Source organism: Coturnix japonica, chromosome 4, assembly GCF_001577835.2.
Source record: "Coturnix japonica isolate 7356 chromosome 4, Coturnix japonica 2.1, whole genome shotgun sequence".
NCBI lineage: Eukaryota > Metazoa > Chordata > Aves > Galliformes > Phasianidae > Coturnix > Coturnix japonica.
In genome coordinates this window covers 59337477-59358007 of record NC_029519.1, presented here as the reverse complement: position 1 = coordinate 59358007, position 20531 = coordinate 59337477, and the positions used below count along the sequence as shown (strand labels likewise).

The following is a 20531-nucleotide window of genomic DNA, read 5'->3' as shown; positions in this document are numbered from 1 at the left end:
CTTGTTGTTATTGCCAGAAATCATCTCTATTTCTGGTAGCTAATCAAAGTTAGCACAGATAACAGCTTTCACAGCATGTCTGCCATGGACAACGACCTCTTTATTTTGCTGTGTAGACAGACCTTAAAGACATCTCACTTCTCCTTCAGAGAGCAGCTGGAAAGCAGCCAATGAAAAGAAAACCAGAACAAATTTTATTGAAATTAATCACCCCAGCAGAAACTTACGACTGAATCCACCTCTACGAGGAAACGATTCCCCTCTGCTTCCTGAGGAAAAAGACAGTTACGCAATGTGAAACTTAGAAACTGGACCCAGTTACAATGTGTGTGGGAGACAGAAGATGACAAAGGGGAAACAGTATAGCAGGAGAGCATTTCATCTCCTTTGCACTATATGAACTTTTAGAGCACTGCTAAGCAATATTTGTCTTGCTCAATGAAACCAACACCTGCTGTACTTTCTGGTTTATGCACAGTAACAGAAGCTGCAGCAAAGTTTCAATCTGGACAAATAAAATTAGTAAGTGAAACATCATACCCAATGTACATCACAAAGTCTTAGCTACAAATGATATACAGTAAAGACTAGCTGTTCAAAGCTGCTCCTTCTAGGCTGCCCTTGTTTAAGCAAAAAACCCCTATGAAACTGTCTGTAAACCTTAGTTTGTTTTTAATTACCTTTCTCCACAGGTACGGTGTTTGAAAATGGGAACAAAACTTTAAACCAAGAGGTGTTCTAATAGGAGTTCAGCAGGCAGCTCACATACGTATATGTATACACACATATATACTTGTATATTATATATATATATATGTGTGTGTACACACATATAATTTGTATATAAAGATGCTTATGGGAAGAGTCAGCCACGCTTAAGACCTACCCATTCATATGGCCTGTTACTTAAGCAGAAAAATAAAAGTCACAGGGATGAATTTCTAGTTTAATCTACCATAGCAATCATAGCAGTTTAAACAACCAAAGTCTAAACATGCCCAGAAAAATCTCACATGTTTGAGAGTCTTATCTTGCCCACTCACATAATGCACACATAGAAACAGGTTATATTCCTGCAGAATTAGGACCAGATGGGTTTCTGCTATGAAGTTGTTTTTCATTTGTTTAAATAGCAAACATACTCAACATCTTAAAACTAAAGAAAGAAAGGGGGGGAAAAAAAAAGCATGTTTACTTTGGTTGTGCTAAGCAGCCAGGTGCTATAATACTGCAAGCGTCGTCTGGAGTCTGCAGCGCAGTAAGTTCCACCATATTAACCATCACATCCGTCTTGTGGCCAGGAAGCTTGGGAAGCACAGCAAGTATCTTCTCTGCAAGACTGTCACCATGATGACCAACTGCTCCTGTGAAGAAAAAGAGCCCCCCAAAATGACACAACTAGAAACAAAGAAGAAAAACCAAAAACAACAACAGAAGGAATTGAGTGCAAGTTGTATATGAAGCTATACAGGCAGGCTGACATAATATTAAAGCAAGTATCAACAACATGGTCCTCTCTCCTATGTGGATTGAAGGCAGCTTAGGTAAAGACAATATGAAACAACTAAGACAGACCAAGTTACACAGTGTATATCAATCTGGCTACATTACATACTGTCAGTTCCAGTTGTCACCTTTTCTTCAATTCTCCTGAATAAACATGTTCTACTTTCTGTTCACCAACTCCGAACTCTTGTCAAGCCCAAAGAGAAAAACATAATGCACACTAAAGATGAAGAAGATGGAGAAGGAAACCAGGAACTTCACTGCCTTTAAGTCAGGAGCAAGTACAAGAACTTGTACTCTGCAACTTTATCTAGCCATGGCCCACTGACTCTCACTGGGCTGGACATCAGTGTTGAGGGCAATACTTTCCTTCTGGCTTTATCCAGAGAAATAGGAAGAGGGACTTCTGAACCCACCCCTGAAAGGCAGGAGCCAGGTATCCATGCTGTAAAACATGCTCATGGCAGCTGACAGATTGAATTCCATGAGCCAGTGTTGGAGCGGCATACAAAAGGAGCAGATTCAAGGTGCAATTGCTGCTCCTTTACATCACGGGAACAACCATGGGAAAACTGAAATCAGTCACCACACATGAGTAGTTCTCCTACAAATGCACTGTTCTCTAGTCTACAATTCATGCAGCTAACTTCTATGGTTCATTCAAAGCCATGGGCTTTTCCTTCAATCAAAGTTTAAATACACAGCAGAATGAACCAGAACAGTAAGCAAGGCAGCCCTTGTGCCTACTACCAAGCCTTCTTAACACTCACTGTTTTAACTGCTGCACATAATATTAGTCCCAGTTCCAAACCTTGTTCAGGTTTGAGGTGGGAAGCAGTGAAACACTTATAACAATTTCATTGCAAGACTCTACATATGTTTACTGCCCTGCAGTCTTCCCAGCAAACTTCCCAAGCACTACAAAGCATCAAACACCCAGCGCCATAACTGCTCTTCAGCATACAGCCAATAACTGTGAACCCACCACAGCACAAGGTCACAGAAAAACAATATGGGAGAAAAGACATTTCAAGAATAGGTGTGCTGCAGATCCAACATGCCATGGGCTTGCTAGAAGCCAGGTACCAATATCATGACCTGCATTATTGACTACAGACAATGCAAATGGGACTAGTCCCCACACACTGCAGCATCAGCAGGTCCATCAGCAGTGTGATGCTGGAAGTGAATGCTGCTGCTTCTACATCAACTATTCTATGGGCTCACTGTTTCCTCTGAAACATGACTATTTCACAAGCAAGAGCGTGATACAAGTTTCTCCCAAGTCACTGACCCTACACCTTGCTAGAACTGCATGCTTCACCTTTCTGCCCTTTTGATATCACATCTCACCAGTATGAAGGACTAATTTATTCACCAGGCTCAGCCTAGTTTCAGGACTAGGCAGACATTATCTTCCCAGCAGCTCCTCAGCAGCTTCTTACGTCACTCTACACTTCTTAAGTTTTGCATTAGCTCTGCATTATGTGCAAGTATTAAATTCATTGTATGTTTCATCCTTGTGCTCATTTGCTCTTTAGAAAATGTTGTACAAACTGTTCTGTACTAAAACGTTTTCCAACTCAAAGATGCCAGCCACGTGCCTTTATGCTATACTGCCTCATTGAGTGATGCAAAATATTTCTGTATCAATGCATCACTGATTGATGCAAAGTATTTTGTATATATACAAACAAATACAGAAACACTTTGAGGTATATGAAGTATAGCTAAGTGTATGTACAGGTGTATGTTGCTTGTTTGCAGCAGAGGGGAAGGGCCAGAATTAAAGCCACGTGTACACCAACAGTGCTTTCTGCTTCGCTCTTGTTTTACACAACCTGCTGTAGCAGCCAATGCCACGATGCCACGGGCATCACGAGGCCCGCTGCAACTCCTTAAAGCCTTTCCGTGGGGTGAGCCGGGCCCATGAGATGACAGCAGTGCCTTCTTACCGGCGAGGTCCAGCGTTCTGTCCACGAACACGACGGAGGCCCTGTTGGCAGCCGCCCTCCTCCTGTTCCTGGCCGGGGTGAAAGCGGCCAGCTCTGCGGCCAGCACCCTGCTGAAGGGACCCACGGCGAAGCATTCCTCGCGCAGCCCCATGGCGCCGAACAGGGCGTCGAGTTCAGCCACCACGCCCCGCACGGCGTCCCGCAGCGCGGCGGGCAGCGCGCCCAGCCCCGGTTCCGCGGGGCCGCCGGGCCGAGGGCAGCCGGGGGGCGGGACGAGGCCGGCCAGGGCGGGCAGGAGGCCGAGCTCGGCCGACAGCGGGGCGAGGAGCGGCGGCCCCCGCGGCAGCACCTCGGCCCGGCCGCTCTCGCCCATCCAGCGGCGCAGCGTTTCCTCCGTCTCTCCGTGCCCGCCGCCCTCCGGCTCCCCGCACAGCAGCGCGCAGCTCCGCACTCCGCCCGCTCCCAGCACGGCGCGCACGGCGGCGGCCGCCCCGCCCCGCAGCGGCCCGCTCAGCACGAACACGGCGCGCTCGGCCCCCGCCGGAACATGGTCAGCGAGCAGCGGCCTGACGGCCAGAGCCCCCGCCGCCAGCAGCTCGCCCGCACCGCCGGCAGCCCAGTGCAGCGCCTCGGCCGCCGCCGCGTCCAGGAAAACGACGGCACGGCGCGCTCGGGCCAACACGGGCTCCCAGGCCTGGCGGGACACGCGCGGCAACGCCGGCACCGCACCGGGAGCCGCCATGACGGCGGGGACACCCACAGCCACAACACCGACACGTGCCCCGCGCGCCGCCGGCGCCGTGAGCTGACGTGCAGGACGGCCATGGGCTGCGCGACGGAGGGCGGGACGGGGAGCGGTTTGAAGCGGAGATGGGGAGAAGCGGCCCGGTGATCTCTCTTGGTGCCCCTGGTAGCCCTGCCGCTGCTCCGTGTGCTTTCCTACAGCGTTACCGTGCGCTGGGGCTCGCTCCCGGACTGTGGCAGCTGCGCGGTGAGGCTGTGCTGAGTAACTGCGGCAGGGCTGGCCGTGCTGTCACAGCACAAGATGTAGCGTGGCCGCTTTCTGGCGTCTGCAGTTTGTTGTGAGCTGCTCCGCAGTCTACAGCCCAGCCAGAACCAGCAGGGACAACACACGTTTTGTCCGATGTGCTTTACTGCCAAGGCTGGGAGCTGCCTCAAGTCTTGCTGCTGGTGAATATTAAAGCAATTCAGCGTGTGGCTGAATGGCCAGGGTTGAAAAGGACCACGGTGATCATCGAGTTTCAACCCCCTGCTATGTGCAGAGTCATCAACCAGCAGCCCAAGCTGCCCAGAGCCACATCCAGCCTGGCCTTGAATGCCTCCAGGGATGGGGCATCCACAACCTCCTTGGGCAACCTGTTCCAGTGTGTCACCACCCTCTGTGTGAAAAACTGCCTCCTAATATCTAACCTAAACCTCCTCTGTCTCACTTTTAAACCATTCCCCCTTGTCTTATCACAATCCACCCTTGTAAACAGCCATTTCCCCCTCCTGTTTATGTGCTCCCTTCAAGTACTGGAAGGCCACAATGAGGTCTCCCCAGAGCCTTCTCTAAGCTAAACAATCCCAGTTCCCTCAACCTTTCCTCATAGGAGAGGTGCTCCAGCCCTCTGATCATCTTAGCAGCCCTCCTCCAAGAGCTCCATGTCCTTCCTATGCTGGGGGCCCCAGGCCTGGATCCAGATGGGGCCTCACAAGAGCCAAGTAGAAGGGGACGATCACCTCCCTCTCCCTGCTGTTAGTTCACTCACTGTCTTAACTGGTCTTAAGTCTCTAGCTAGATCAGCTGACTTCATAACACTGAGCATCACAGCTCAGGTAAAATCATAAGACTTACCTATGTACTGTTCCAAACCCACTTAGGCCATACAACTTTATTATGGTAAAAATATGTAATCTAATAGATTTCTGGACCATTTTGATTTGAAAAATGATTGCTAAGAAGGGATTGTGGATGGATAACCACTGTGCCCCTGGGTTTCTAGACAGGCAGAAGCACCCTCCTCCCAGACTGAATGATCCTGGAGATGATGCATCTCTAAGCACTCACTTCATGCCTGAGTGCTACAGATGAAAGCTCAATATTTTGCTTTTTTTACTTTAAATGTAGCCTATAGATTGCAACAAGTTCTACATGTGCCAGTGTCAAGAGAAAGATTACTGCCCAGAAGACAAAATGAAGCATAAAGCATAGCGGTTATGCTACAAAACAAATACATGTTTAATAGTTTAATGGCTTATTTTATCACATGTTTAAATTTACACCTGTAATAGAAAAAAATAAATAAATCTGTTTTAACGTCTTCCTGTGAACCTGAAGTCTTGTTATGAGTTTCTGGTATGTAACCAGTGAGTCAAGATGTCTGTGCAGCTCAGAGGCTTTCTTCTTTCCTCAAATTGTCCTCAAACTATGTGGGTCCTTGGGTTAAGCCTTGTTTTAGGCCCCAGCTGCTGTTGTCCCGTGCAGCAGTAAGGAGAATCAGCAAGGTTCCTTCCAAAGTCTGGGACTGATGGGAGATTTTACCACATAGGGCAGAAGTTAGAAGGACATCCAGCCCGGCAGCGATCCCCTTTGTTCAACCATGGCCAAAAGTGGCAAAGGAAATGCCTGGTAGTGGAAGAGGACTGGAGCAGTTGTCAGGACTTGGGCTTGTAGTGCAGCTTCACTAGTCAAGCTGCTTGGGATAATACAACTTCCAAACGTTTCTCTGTTGTCTCAGTGCAACTTGAAGAACAGGCTGCACCACCCCGAGCTGTGCAATGCTTATGACACAGTTGAGCCCTCTCTTCTATTTTTTCACCATGAAAAGGGACTTTTTTTCAGGCTTCACAGCCATCTCAAGGTGCTGAACGCTCCGTGTGTACACACGAGTGGTCAAAACTTGTTTTCACAGATGTTGGTACTTCAATTTGATAAGGAAACATGCTGTCGTTAAGCAGCGTTCACGGCCAAGAAGCGAGAACATCAATAAAAATGACTCGCTGCTTCCCGCTGCTGAGCCTAAAACACTGCCTCCAGCTGAGAGAGCCCCTGAGCCGAGCGTGGAGGCAGCACAGCACAGCACAGCACAGCACAGCACAGCACAGCACAGCACAGCACAGCACAGCACAGCACAGGCAGCGCTGCGTTGATCCTGCGGTTGCGTTCCCCCTGGCAGCTGCCATCAGCCGCCAGTAGAAGCGGGATGCTGGGCTGCATGGATGCTCGGCCGAGTCCTTCTGATGGTGTCGCTGAAGCTGGCACGCTGCGTCCCGGTGGGACAGCCGGGCACCTGGGGCTGCAGAGGCGCACGGACACCGAGAAGCGAGGGGCAGCCCGCAGCACGGAGGGCGGCCGTCGGGCCGGCAGAATCCAGGTGAGCCGGGGACTGGAGGGGAGCGGCCGGGCACGACTCGCACCGCGGTCCCCGTGCTGCGCGCTGTGCCGCCCCGTTCCGTCCGGGTGCCGCCGGGCCGCCCCCCGCGTGCCCGTGCCCAGGGCGCCGCGGGGCCGGGCCGGGCCCGCTTCCTGTGCGTGTCACTCACTCGGCGGGGGAGGGGAAGCGCCGAGCAGGCGGCGGCGGTTCCTCGGAGAGCGGGTCGGCGGGGCAGGGCCCGGCGGTGATCGCGCTGCCCGTCTGCCGCCCGAGGTACCCGCGGAGGCCCGGAGAGGTGGGGCCGCCGAACGGGAAAGAGGCCGCGGAGCCCGGCCCGGCCGCCGGCGTCCCGCAGGAGGCGGCCATGTCTACCGGCGAGGTGGAGCGGCTGTCGGCGGACCTCGGCGGGGCCGCCGGGGACGAGGAAGAAGAGTGGCTCTATGGCGGTACGCGCACCCCGGAACCCCGTCCCCAGCCCCCTTCCCGCAGCCCGGCGCCAGCCCGGCTCTGCCCCGCCGCCCCGAGGGGTACGGGAAGGGGTAGGCCGCGGCGTGCTCCGCCTCACCCCACCAGGCCGCTGGGCGCGGCCCGCTTCTACCCGCCGCCCGTTTAAAGGGTCCCCGCGGCCCCGCCACCCCCGCCGCCGTTCAGTCCCCTCCTCTGGGCCGGCCCTCCGCCGCCACGAGTCGCGCGGCCCCCTCCTCGCCGACGTGGTGGCGGTTCCGGGGCCACCTCCCCCGGCGGATCCCGGCTCCGAGGCCTTTCGACCCCGTGTCCCGTAGGCTGGGCCGTGCTGGGCCACGCCGCGTGCTTCCTGGCCCCGCGCACCTGGAGCCCGGTCTTTCCTCGCACGGCCCGGTGCCCCAACGTGGCCCAGCGTCACGTGCCGAGTAGGCCCGAACTCTGCTCTGTAACTTTGTTTGCAACTTCAAGGACTTTGTGTTCAAACTCTCGTAAAACCCAGAAACTAAACCCTGACGCTGTGGTGGAGCTGTCAGTGCGGAGCGCTGCGTGGTTCAGAGTTCTGTTCAGCTGCTTGTGTAACGTCATGAAAAGATTTTGTGTTGCGGATGGCAAACTGCAGAGTTCTCTGGCAGCAGGTGTAAGTCAGGGGGTATTATTCATATCTGCTGCGTGTCTCGTTTCTTGCAGATGAAAATGAAGCAGAGAGGCCAGAAGAAGAAAAAACTAGGTGAGTGTGTTGGCTGCTGGGAGTCCTGCAGTGAGACTGTATGTGAATTATATCCACAATATTTGTATTCCCAGCTGCTGCTCCATAATATATGAACACTCACAGTGGTGTCTTTGAAAATACCCTGAGCATAGACAGTGTTTACCTGCTAGAATGACGTGGCATAGAACATTTTACCTGGGAAACTGTGATGTTTGAATATGAAAGTTGTGTGGAGTTCCATACCTCTTTGTGAAATGCCAGCAGATCTTTTGGTTTGGTTATCATTGCCCATTTCTAAATGTTTCAGAATAAAATGCCCTCAGTCTGCTCCAAAAAGGTTTTAGTGTAGACAGAAAGGAATACAAGGAAGCAGTGAGATTTACCATCACAGAATCACAGAATGACCCGGGTTTGAAGGGACCTCAAGGATCTTGAAGTTCCAACCCCCCTGCCTGGCAGGGCCACCAAACATACACCTTTACTAGATCAGGTTGCCCAGGGCCCCGTCCAACCTGGTCTTGAACACCTCCAAGGACGGGGCATCCACAGCCTCCCTGGGCAGCCTGTTCCAGGGCCTAACCACTCTCCTAGTAAAGAACTTCCCCCTAACATCCAACCTAAATCTTCCCTCTTTCAACTTAAAACCATTTCCCCATGTCCTGCTATTGTCAGCCCTTTTGAAGAGTTTACTCCCCTCCTGGGAGTAAGTTCCCTTCAGGTATTGAAAGACCATCCAGTTAGATGTGCTAATTCTATAACATGTTTTTGATTGGTAGGCAAGTCTTTGCTTGAGAAAGATTTGGAAGCCCAAATGACTTATGAGGAACTGTGTAAGCGAAAGCACAAAGTTTCCTTGAAAACTTGTCTATGTTGGCAGCAGTTGGTAGCAAGAACCCACTGAAATGAAGTTAGCATTTCACACTAAATTTATCAATTTCACAGTTGATAAATGATGGAAACTATTGATTGTGAAGTTAAAATTAGGTAAATAAAGGGGAAGCTGGTGGAAGAGTGTGCGCATTGTTATTTTCCATGAATGCCTCTTGTAGTCTCCAGAAATTTTTCGCAATAGAGGACTGTTGAGTTTAGTAATCAACAGAGAACTGTCAAGTTTAGTCATCCTTGGTGGACTTTGTATCCACAGGTTTGCTCAGTTGCTTGTTTTTGAACCGAAGGAAAACGTTGACAGGCACTTACCTTATAGCAGTAATGCCTCCTACTAGCAGACTGCATGCAAGACCATTTTGAAGCTGCAAGTAGATAGAGTTGTTTGATTCCCATTGATTACTGTTGTATAAGAAATAAAGAGTTATTATCTGTTTGTTTACCTCCATTATATCTGCCCTGGATCATGTCTATCCCAGAATTATTTGGTTCTATTTGGAACCTATCCCATATCAATTGGTTCTTTGTGCTTGGTTATCTTTTCTTGATCTAACACCTTTTGTCAGTAGGACTGTTGATTAAGAAAATTAATTGTATGGCAAACAAAATGATCTATAGTGGTGTCTTATTCTAAATTCTGGTTATTTGGACCTTGACTTGGCTGTTAGCTGCCTCAGTATGTAGCTTGGGACTGAAAAGAGGAACAAATAGTTGCTTGCGTTTCTTATGGGTTGTGTCTGGAGACACGGCAACAGTTTTCCTGTTAAAGTTTTGTTCCCTCAGCTTTCAGTTTTGTCATTCTTACCAGTGAAGTTTTATCCAGATTCTGTAGATGTTATATCATTTTACTGGGTCGTGCAGTTAAATAGTAAAGCTTGAATCCCAGGGCCAGACTTGCACTGGGTTGGGCTTTGGTGCAGTACTCACTAGTGGGTGTTTTGCAAGCAAATGGAAATCATTCTGCCTTCCAGTTTCTATTCTGTAAAGTCAGAAAGTTATTATTTTTTTTTCCCAATTTCATGTACAAGGTAAGTCAGACTTTTTCTGCTCTCTGGAATGATATATTGGTGCTTTATTCAGCATTAGCTGATGTCTGGGATAACATGTGCCTAAATAACTAGTTTCATTTTTCTCCCTATTTGTTTTTGCTTAAGTGCTCCACCCCCACCTGGAAACGAAGAGGAGGCTGCAGAAAATGGCGTTGTGAAAACGGTACTTTTAAATGTGCTTTTGAAATACTGCTTTAATTTGTTTTGATTTATTGACTAATTGTAATTTAGCTTGGAATTAAAATCAAATGAACTCATCCATAATTGTACACCTTTGACTTTTGCAGATGGTGTTTGATGATATCTGCATTAACAATAAAGACTAGGAAACTCTATTTCCAGCTGCATTCCACTTCTTAAAACTAACTTACAGACAATAAATAAATAGTACTTATAAATGAGGTTTACAGTTGCAGTGCTGATGGATGGCTGCAGTTTACCATGAATGGGAATGGTTTGTGGCTTTTCTATGGAGAAGTAGTAATTGGTGAACTTGTTTCTCTTGACAGTGGGGCACTGAAAGACTGTCTTCCATCATCAGCTGTCATTTGCAGAAGTTCTATTTTGATTAAAATAATTGAGGGTTTTTCTGCCTTGATTTGACTCTTAGTTATTAAATACATTATGTTAATGCTGTACAGCAAGAATGAACTGCACTCTAACCTCTTATCTTCCATGCAGCTGCTAATTTTGGTCTAGTTAATGTACCAGGCAAGTTAGATAAGGACCAGAGCTCGACTGCACTTGGATAACTGCAGGCTAACCAACTTGGTTTCAGTACGTTTAGTGTCTTGCTGAAGGATTCTGCAAGTATGCAGAGTGGCATAGTCTGGTTAATCAGAAAAGTCTGGAAGAAGTTCTTCATTAAAGGATATTTAGAAAGCAAAGGAATGGCATGGATAATCAATGTGCAGAAGAGAGAAAACAGTGCAGAAGTAAAGGTTCCGTTTTCATGGTGGTGGTTGAAGATCACCTCCATTGGTGTTTCTCTAGAGTGTTGTACAGAGCCTGTGCTATTCAGTATGGTTATAAATTACCTGGAAAAGTGGTTAAGTTGTGCAAGTTACAGAGTTATTAAATATACGACTTTCTACAGGGGACTGTGTGGTTGATAAATGGTTGATGAAATTCTGTGTAGAAGAAATGTTCATGGGTGAAAAACAGCTTGCAAATAAATGATGGTTTCTGAGCTGATCATTACCACTTACGAGGAAGCTGCTCAGCTATGTTGAAAGGTCCATGAAAATGTAATTTTAACACTTCGCTGGAGTCTAGAAAGCAGTCAAATTTGGGAATGTAGCAGATAGTGATTAGCAGACCAAACAGAAGGCTATTTTGCCACTGTGTTAGTTTGTTTCTGTTAGACCTCAAATTCTGTGTGCAGTTCTATTCCTCTCGCACCTTGAAGGCTTTACTTCCACTGAAGAAAGTTGAGAGAAGCACAACAAGAGCAATGCAGGTTGCTTCCAGTAACAAATAACTGAGTAGGCAAGGGCTTCTCAGCCTGGGAGGAAGGCATATGTAAGGCAGAATAGAAGTTAGCAAATCACGTATAATGGCTGTAAGTAGGAATTGAGTTCTTACAGTCCCTTTTTTCTGAAAAAACAAAAACAAACCCACATCAAAACGTGGGGCTGGATGAACTGTCGGTATGAACTGGTATGACTGTTTTTATTTACCAGCAAGCTTGAAAGCCATGGGACAGAACAGAATGCAGTGTACTCTTGTAGCTGTTTTGTGGTGTTGCTTTTTTCCAGCCTGTTCAATAAAAGTCTCAAGTATTTGATTTATTTGAGGTTTACTAGTTTATGAATTGAATAACTTTACCTGAAGAGCAGTGTTCATCTATGATTGAAAAAGTGTTTTGAGTTGCTCTGGGTATATAACTGAGATGGCAAGAAGCTGGTGTCATGTATCTTCTGGCTCTTTCCTGAGTGACTGCAGCAGAACTGGTATAAATGAGATAGGGAGGGAGAAGAAAATACTGGATAGTGGAAAATGTTTTATGCCTATCTTGGAAATGTCATGTTTCAGAGACAGAAACTTAATACTAAAAATACTTCTCTATTTTGATCCAGGTATTTTCAATATTATTCCAAGATTGATAACACTGAAACTGAAGAACATATTCAGTTCTTGCTACTCAATTCTGACATCTGAGAAACAATTTTCTTTTGTTAAAGATATCCAGAATAGGTACTTTTGTCTGGATTATTTTTTCATTGTAGATTGTGACCTTTTCTTTTGTAGAAGGCGACTGAGGCTGAGGATGACAGCGATAGTGATAGCGATGATGATGAAGATGATGTTCAAGTCACCATAGGAGATATTAAAACAGGAGCTCCACAGTTTAGGTAAGTTATCTAAAAATACTAACTGGGAGAAAGTTTTAAGATTGCATTTTGTTATTAATTCAAGTTTTAATACCTGTCAATATCAGATTGTATGCATAGGTGGCCTTATTTTGTTTTTTCTTCTTTAATAAAATGTTTCTAGTGATGTAATGACTTGGAATAAGAAAAAAGTGAAATAAATGAAATATAAAGGAAGAGCCACTTTATGAGGTTGGTTTTTTCAGATTTTGAGAAATAATTGCACTGAATGTTTGTAAATTAAAGAGTTCTGTGTTATGGAAGAGCTATATTACATGATGTTTTTTGGCTCATATTTGTGACGTTTTTATTTTTGTTGTGAACGATGTAAGCACAGAGAACAGTAGATACATTTGTCCCGGGTATTATTTGTCATGGAAACACTTCAAATAAGAACTCTGTAGTTTCAATTTCTACTGATGCTCTTAAAGATTTTAATGTACTTTAGGATGCAGCAGCCAATCTCTGGGGATGATTTCTTTTGATCACGGTTTAGAGATTTGTACCATACAGTAACTGCTGTTACCTCGTGTTGTTTTTTTCTGCTCATAAAGGGTTTATTTTTTCATTGAATGCTTTTGAAAAGTTTTAATTTTATCCAAAATAATGAAATAGTATATTTTGTTACATAGAGTTTTTCTGAGGGAAGTTGTATGCTTTGTTTGTATTGGCAATCCTAGCGTTCTTATGCTCATTACAAGTTATTAGCTTGTCTTTTAAGTTAGAATTCCAGTAGGCATGCAAATAGGTCTGACTCACGTATGTTGTTATATCCCTAGCTTTAGAATTTGTAAGTTTTTTAAACAAAATATCCTTTCCAGCACTTTATATCCTAAAGTATCTACGCAAGTCAAAGTAATGTCAAAAATAGCAATTCTTTTAGTACTTCATATGTTTTCAATAACTTGCAGTATGCCTGTGGTATGGACACTGACCTCAAATTCTGTGAGAATAAAGCAAAGCTGGATTTATATTCTTGGTGAATTTACTGATGCTCATTCGATGAATGCAGAAACAATAAGCAAATGCTTCTAAATCTAATTAGAGTAGAAAGTTTTATATAAAAGTAACTGTTCTGTGTAAAATCACTTCTGGGCAAGTTGGGCAGAAAGTTCATGGAAGGGCAATCTTCTAAACCAAGCTCAGCACTGTTCATTTTAACTTCATAGCAAGTTCCTTCATACATATAACCTATTTTCTTATAGTTGTTTATCACAGTTTTGAAGAGAGTAAAAAAGTAAATAAATGAAAAGATTTGAGAAAGTCATGCACAAATACAGCATGGGAGATAAGGATGAATGCTCTGTGTCAGTTTTCTACTCTGCTGCATGATTTTGTATGAAGAAATGACATGGAACCAGTACTTTAACATATAAGTAGAAAATAGTACATAGTTTAATATGTTTGTGCGCTGATACCACCTATGAGGATAAGCTACTTTGCACACAAGTGTTTGTGAAAGTTAGCTCTTACTGTTCCAGGTAAATAATACTGTAATTCTAAAGCTGTTAATTCACTGTCTAAATGTCAGAATGCATTTTTATGATCAAAGCTCTTAGGTATTTTAGAAGATGAAATTGCGTGTATTTTTCTGCTGGTCACAAGGATAGGTAATTGCTAAAAGCGCACTGAAACAGCCTTTCAGTCATTTCAAAGAAACGCTTCTATTTTCCATTTCTGTACAGAGAATAAATGGAATTATAATAAAAGCAGCAAAAGGATATGTCTAAAACCTCTTTCCTTTATCTTGCTTTTGCCCTCATCCCCAGAGTGTCTTCTGTATCCCTAAATGAATTTTGTTTTTCCTTTTTCTCTCCTTCTGGTCCTGTTCATTTTTCTTTCTATCAAGGTCTTTAACCTTTCAACTCAGGAAGAGTGACTGGAACTTGCTTCACAACTGTTTATTAGTTGGAGGAGTTGCTACTGAGCATAGAAAGGTACTCTCTCTTGCTCCTAGGCTGATCTCTCTATTTTTACAGTTGCCAGCTTGGAAAGCTAGAGATTCAGGATGGCGATTGAGCCTGGGTCCAGTTTGTTTCTGGATCTAGCTATCTGTTGTTTTGTGTTTTCTTCCATTTTAGAGTTTTTTTCTGTCTAACTCACTTTTTAAAATTTCTTTAAGTTATGGAGCAGCACCTGTGAACCTCAATATTAAGACAGGAGGACGAGTTTATGGATCTTCTGGTAAGGAAGTTTACTAAATAGCTTTAATAAAATTGCAAAAATTTCCATAACAGTGTATAGCATGTGCTTGTGTATGCTTCTTTAGCCTGCATTTTCAGATAGAGAGCTCTTGCAAAAAGTTCCAGTCTAATGTCAGTTAATTAGAAAAATGAATGGGTTGTTTGAATAGTCATCTATTTCATTCTTGTTTTCTTGTTGAAATACGTTTGTCCATATCTATCCATATCTCTGGAGATATTCAAGACCCGACTGGACACCTACCTGTGCGACATGGTGTAGGGAACCTGCTTTGGCAGGGGGGTTGGACTCGATGATCTCTAGAGGTCCCTTCCAACCCCTACAATTCTGTGATTCTGTGATATGGCTTTACATGGAAAGGGATTTTGATGCATAAGGGACATTGGAGGTCCTAAAAGCATATAGTTCTCTTGGGTGAATTTTCCAAAAGTTCGTGCTTAAAACAAATCTGTTTTGTTTGTTTAATTTTTATTTATTTATTTATTAAGTATGTCACAACTATTGAAACTCTCCTTAGCAGAGAGAAAAAGCTCAATTTTTCTGACTTTTCTTAGCAGGTGTAAAAGTTAAAGGGGTGGATTTGGATGCGCCAGGAAGTATTAATGGTGTGCCACTTCTGGAAGTAGATCTAGATTCTTTTGAAGATAAACCTTGGAGAAAACCAGGTAATTTTTTGATTTTCATTAACTAGTATGTAGGTATTTAGGAGATTATTTTAATAGTGATTCCTATTTACTGCAAGTAGACATTTTTCTACCCTAATAGCTAGAAGGTACTGTACAGTATGGAGGTAAGTTACTTGTTGCCTTTCTGTTGTCCCATGAAGCAGGATGTGCCCTGTTTCTTAGTCTGCATCCCACACATGTATCAGAAAAAAGACACTGGTATTTTAAAAGTAATAATAATAATAATGTATATCCTGAAATCTCCTTGGAAAACTGTGTCTAGGGAGGTTACTGCCCTTGGTCTGCACCATATTATAGAAGGTGAAGCAGGAAGTAAAATATTTCTATCAGGTTCAAGGAAGAAGTGCAGGGAAATGTAATTGCTTGTGCTTATTTATGTTCATGCAGACTATTTTGAGCCTTGAAGATGCCAGTACCATGTGGGCTTTCTGTCAATCTTCTGTATGTGTGGTTTGAGTTATTTGGTCAGACTTATCTAATACTGATGGTTTTGTGGTGGTTCATTTTTTTATTGGCAGTTTATTTGAGTGTTTGTATACTGCTTTGGTAGTGCAAGTAGCATTAAAAAGTGGAAAAAATAGATTGGTAACATTCTGATGTTTGAACATTTGAGTACGTCCAGTCTCTCTTACAACATAAGTACTTAATGGCATCAATAAACTAGGAGTTGGTAAAACAAAGAGTCAAAGCAGAGCATGTGGTGGAGAGTAATTCTTCCTTGGACATACAGCAAAATGATAAATCTTAACATTTATCCTATTACAAAAATACAGGGATTATAATACGATATTCTGCAGGTATCCATTCTTGATCCTCGAGGCAGGATGCTGGGCAAGATACTCTTTCTGTATCAGTGTTAACATTCTTACAATCTTAGCCATGCATGCCCTCTGTCTTTTCAGATGTAGGACTTTGTAGATGTCAATAGTGTGGCTTTGGATCAGCACCTAATCTATTCTGATGCTGTAAATAGAGATAACTGTTCAGTGAAGAAGAAAATGTAAATTTTGCAGTGTCCTAAAAACTTTCACTTTTTTATTTATAGGGGCTGATCTATCTGATTATTTCAACTATGGGTTCAATGAAGATACGTGGAAAGCATACTGTGAAAAACAGAAGAGAATACGAATGGGTCTTGAAATTTTACCAGTTACCTCAGCCACAAATAAAATAACGGTAATTACTGCTTTTGTGGTGTTCCACATGCTATTCTCCCTGTAAAGCTGCTTGTGTGTCATAAGCTTGTTTTTTCCCAGTCAATGGATTTGTTGATAGTCTGCACTTGAGTGCCCACTCCTGAACCTAGAATGTTCTTGTGTTGTTTTTTTGTCATTTTGTGTGGATAGCGTCGCAGCCTGGCTAGAGATAAATGACATCTGTACCATCACTCAGCATGTGGCCCATGTTTTAAAAGTTGCATGGTATCTTAATGGGCAATGTGTTACTTAACTTAAGTTGAAGACAATGGTATGAAAGTAACATCAGGGATTCTCAATGGCCATCTTTTTAAAGTGAATTTTAGTCAACTTTGGTTGGTTGCTCTCATTTTGTGTTGAGTATTGCTACTCATGCCAACACAGACTGGTAGAAGGACAACTGGAAAAGTCTCCACCATTATTTCAAACTTTCATCTTACATCAATGACTTCCTGCATATGCCGCAAAATAGTAATTAAAAAGTGTTGCTTTGTTCATCATCCTTGCAGTCATGTAAGTTAGTGGCCTGGTATACTAACAAATTGTCATTTATTTCTTGTGATGATGTATTTTCAGTTGTAATGCATTTATTTAGCAGATTGAAGAATGTGTGCAGATATGCTGAGGAGCTTTTGTAAATTATGACCTATTTGTTTTTTTTGTAGCTCTGTAGCTTTTTATTTGTATTCTGTAACACTTACCTGAAGCAACAGGTGTTTTTGGTATCTTTTGTTTCCCCTCATAGGCTACGTCAGATTTCCAGTCATTTTAACATGATCTTAGCAAGAACAAATCAGGAGCTCCTGGGGCTTCTTGCCCTCCTCATTTGTCAGAATTATAGTCCTATGGAGTAGTGGAAATGCAGGACAGCGGGGGTTATGGTTTGCCGTTGTAGCTGGTGACTGATAATACTGTCAAACACTTTCGAACTGTTACCTTCAAAGAAGAGTGAGAAGTATTCCAAGCCAAAACTCACCCTTTTCTATCTCTGGAGTTTCTGGAGGTCCAGTCATCAAACAGTAGAGATAATAACTGAGTTGTAAGAGTTGAAGAGAGAGTTTGTCATACATTTTACAAGGAATAACCATAACTATTTAACAGTGATATTAATAATTCGTTCAGCCTATCTGAAATACAAAATCTCACTTAGTTTCCATGGAATGTTTGAGTCTTTTATAACTGATAAGGGTCTCCTACATCTTCAAATTACTCATTAATTAGTAGAAGTCTTGTAAATTTTTCAGCTAAGTACTTAAATGCAGCATATTCTGTTTGGTATTATAAGGGTTTCATATTTGTAGATAACACAGTTGATTCTGTTTGTAAGGAACCTTAAATACTTATATGCATTTTTCTGGGTTTGGAACACAGATGTCTATGATCAGAAACGAGGTTCTGCCAAAGCTTGGTATTTCACTTGCATACAAAAGCTGTGAGAACGGAGTCTATATGATGTTATACCATGAGTTAACTAGCTAGATCTCCATGTTGTAATTGGCATTTGTTGTCATCGTTGTTCTTGTGAAGTTTGCGTAGCATGTATTATCAGGTGCCTGTTCCTGGTATGATTTGGAAATTGGGTAGTTACTAGATCTTGAGTTCAGTAAAAAAGACGCACAACAGATTCACTTTATTGTCTTGTAGTTTATTGTTGGGTGCCGAATGTGTAAGATAGTTCTATTATTATGATTATGATGCTGTTGGTTTAAATCGTTTAGTTTCTTTAAAAATTCAGATATTATTTTGTTTGTACATGAAACTCTTCAGGAAAATCAGTTGAATCTGTTGTTCATGTCCAAAGCAAATACTTTGAAAATAAATATTACAACTATTTTTTTTTCTAATAAATGGTTCTCTGGCACTTTCCTTCTTATATTTTTAAGTACAGTGCTTACATAGTATACTCTTATGGAATATAGAATTTCATTAGCTGTGTAGTGGTGGTTGTTCTTTTTAAATCAGATTAAAGTTGGACTTTATTTTTGTGTTGGTTATGTGCTGTGTTGTGACTTTTGGGGTTACTATATTTCTGTGGTTAATCTAATGGTAAAACAAACTAATGGTAAAATGTTATTTTGAAGGTACAACAGGGCAGAACTGGAAATCTGGAGAAAGAGTTGGCAGTGCAGTCGACCAAAGCTGATTTCACATCTCCTCCTGCCTTATTCAAATCAGGAATTCCAACAAACAGGTCAGTGAGATGGTTGTAACTCAAGACCAAACAACTTTTTTGCACTGTTACCTCTCTGTGCTTCAAGTTCACAATTTTTGTAGAAAAAAAGCAGAGTATTTTTCTGTAATAGGTTAAAGTGATAGGAAAAATGATCCTAATCCCTTTTTGCTTTCAATCACCTTTATGCAAGAAAGCTGTATTACCTTCTTGTTGCTTCAGAATGGAGAAAGTAGAAGGTATGAGGAAAAATCAGTAGGACCAAGCAACAGGGGAGGTAGAAAAATCCAGATGTTGATGTATTGACACTATGGTTTGTGTAGAATTAGATTTGCCAACAAAATGTCTGTAGATAGTGTTTTTAATTGAGTACTAGCTAACGCACCTTTTTAGATAACCAAAACTGAATTGGGCAACAACGACTTCAAGACCTGGAAGGATTCCTGTAACCCTGCCGCCTTCCTGTGAAATAGCTTTAGGTTCTTCATATTTGAATATTTTACTACCTTTCCTTTGAAATGGGAGAATAATTTCCTTACTAGAGTTTCTTTTCCAGCCCCAGGCTTTAGAAAGTGTTGTCCATAATTGAAAGCTATGGCTTTTTGTTACCTCGCACTTGGCTGAGAATTAATCCATTCTTGTGCTTTAGTTGTGGACTGATCTGATTTGGGAGTTCTGTTTTTGTGCAAATTAAGTCATTGGCAAGGGAAGTTGAACAGTTTGTATGCAACAGTTAAAGATTAGTGCCTACTGACTTACTTTTAGTAAGTAGCTCAAGAGGAAACAAAATGAATTTTTTCAATTATATCACTTGTGCATTCCAATTGTTAGACAATTGTGTACATGTTTAGGCTGAGTACTGTCAGTTTAAGTTATTACTATGGCAATGCTAAATTCTTTACCTTTTTTTTTTTTTTTTTTTTAATATCTGCTCATTTGGATATGTTGGCTCGAAATATATTCTTTCATAGAGAAAGGATTTCTACCATCTGGTCAGAAGAGATTTTGAAAGAACATGATCTGCTCAGAAGTCTGAAACTAGCTCAGTATTGAGTGTGTCTTGACTGCATGTATTATATACTTCTACTTCAGTGAATTCTCCAGAAAGCAGTTACTATTCTCTATAAAAATGATATTACTCTTTACAACCAGGTGGAGTTTTATGGGATTAGGTTATTTTTTTCCCTCAGTGAAGAGTTTTATTTTTGGTAGTTAAAGTATTTTCAACAGTTCAGCTCTGTGATAATTTAAAATAATTGCTTGTATGCTATAAAGCATTTGCAATAGCAAATCGTTATGAAATTGCTGGAAGCATTTCCCATGTAGCAGTAAAATGTCACTCTGCTTCTAGTACTAATTGATGTATTTGGTAAAAGAGGGAAAACTGGTGCAACTGTCACGTTGGTGTAGGAATTGGTAAGGAGCTAGAAACTAGAGGAGGAATACAAACAACTTATTAGAGACACAGAAAGAGGCAATTTATCTCACCAGAAAGAGTGCCTCTCCTCAGAGATGAGTACTGCCTCCAGAAATGCCAGTTCAGGCATCAGAAAGTCTCAGGAATAAAACATGAGGGCCAGGTCACCCAAATTCAAGTAAGAAAACAATGGATCAGGGCATGATCCTTATTTAGCGCTTTAATTCCCCATTTACTAGTCAGGGCTGCAGCGTCATCACTTCATGGATAATTTTATGCAGAGATATTGCATCACATATTTCCCTCCACTGGGAAGTCAGAGCACAAATAGTGGGCTATGCTTTTTTGTTTGTTTATAAACAAACATTAATATAGTTATGTGTTCACTTTTTTTTTTATGTGGTAGGTGTGATAGTGGTTTAAATTGAGCTCCCATCCCCCAGAAGAATTCACAGAATCACAGAATGACCCGGGTTGGAAGGGACCTCAAGGATCATGTAGTTCCAACCCCCCTGCCTGGCAGGGCCACCAAACATACACAT

General features: G+C 43.0%; 2 protein-coding genes across 5 annotated transcripts in view; one reads left to right on the top strand and one right to left on the bottom strand.

Moving 5' to 3' along the window:
* Positions 1–4235, bottom strand: part of SCFD2 (sec1 family domain containing 2) — a 160356-nt gene extending 156121 nt beyond the window's left edge. Inside the window, exons 1-2 of one of the 2 annotated variants that reach the window (XM_015862316.2) lie at positions 3462–4235; positions 1196–1364 (exon numbers count right to left, since the gene is read on the bottom strand). In XM_015862316.2, the coding sequence (XP_015717802.1) occupies positions 1196–1364; positions 3462–4203 (911 nt within the window). In that variant the 5' untranslated portion in view covers positions 4204–4235. The remainder of the gene's footprint in view (positions 1–1195; positions 1365–3461) is intronic. The other variant, XM_015862315.2, reaches the window with a different exon arrangement.
* Positions 4236–6983: 2748 nt separating this feature from the next.
* The window catches only part of FIP1L1 (factor interacting with PAPOLA and CPSF1), a 33266-nt gene continuing 19718 nt past the window's right edge, over positions 6984–20531 (top strand). The window contains exons 1-8 of one of the 3 annotated variants that reach the window (XM_015862274.2): positions 6984–7284; positions 7991–8030; positions 10052–10109; positions 12197–12300; positions 14441–14502; positions 15078–15185; positions 16252–16382; positions 18484–18593. In XM_015862274.2, the coding sequence (XP_015717760.1) occupies positions 7203–7284; positions 7991–8030; positions 10052–10109; positions 12197–12300; positions 14441–14502; positions 15078–15185; positions 16252–16382; positions 18484–18593 (695 nt within the window). In that variant the 5' untranslated portion in view covers positions 6984–7202. Of the gene's footprint in view, positions 7285–7990; positions 8031–10051; positions 10110–12196; positions 12301–14440; positions 14503–15074; positions 15186–16251; positions 16383–18483; positions 18594–20531 lie in introns of all 3 variants that reach the window. The other 2 variants (XM_015862273.2, XM_015862275.2) reach the window with 2 other exon arrangements.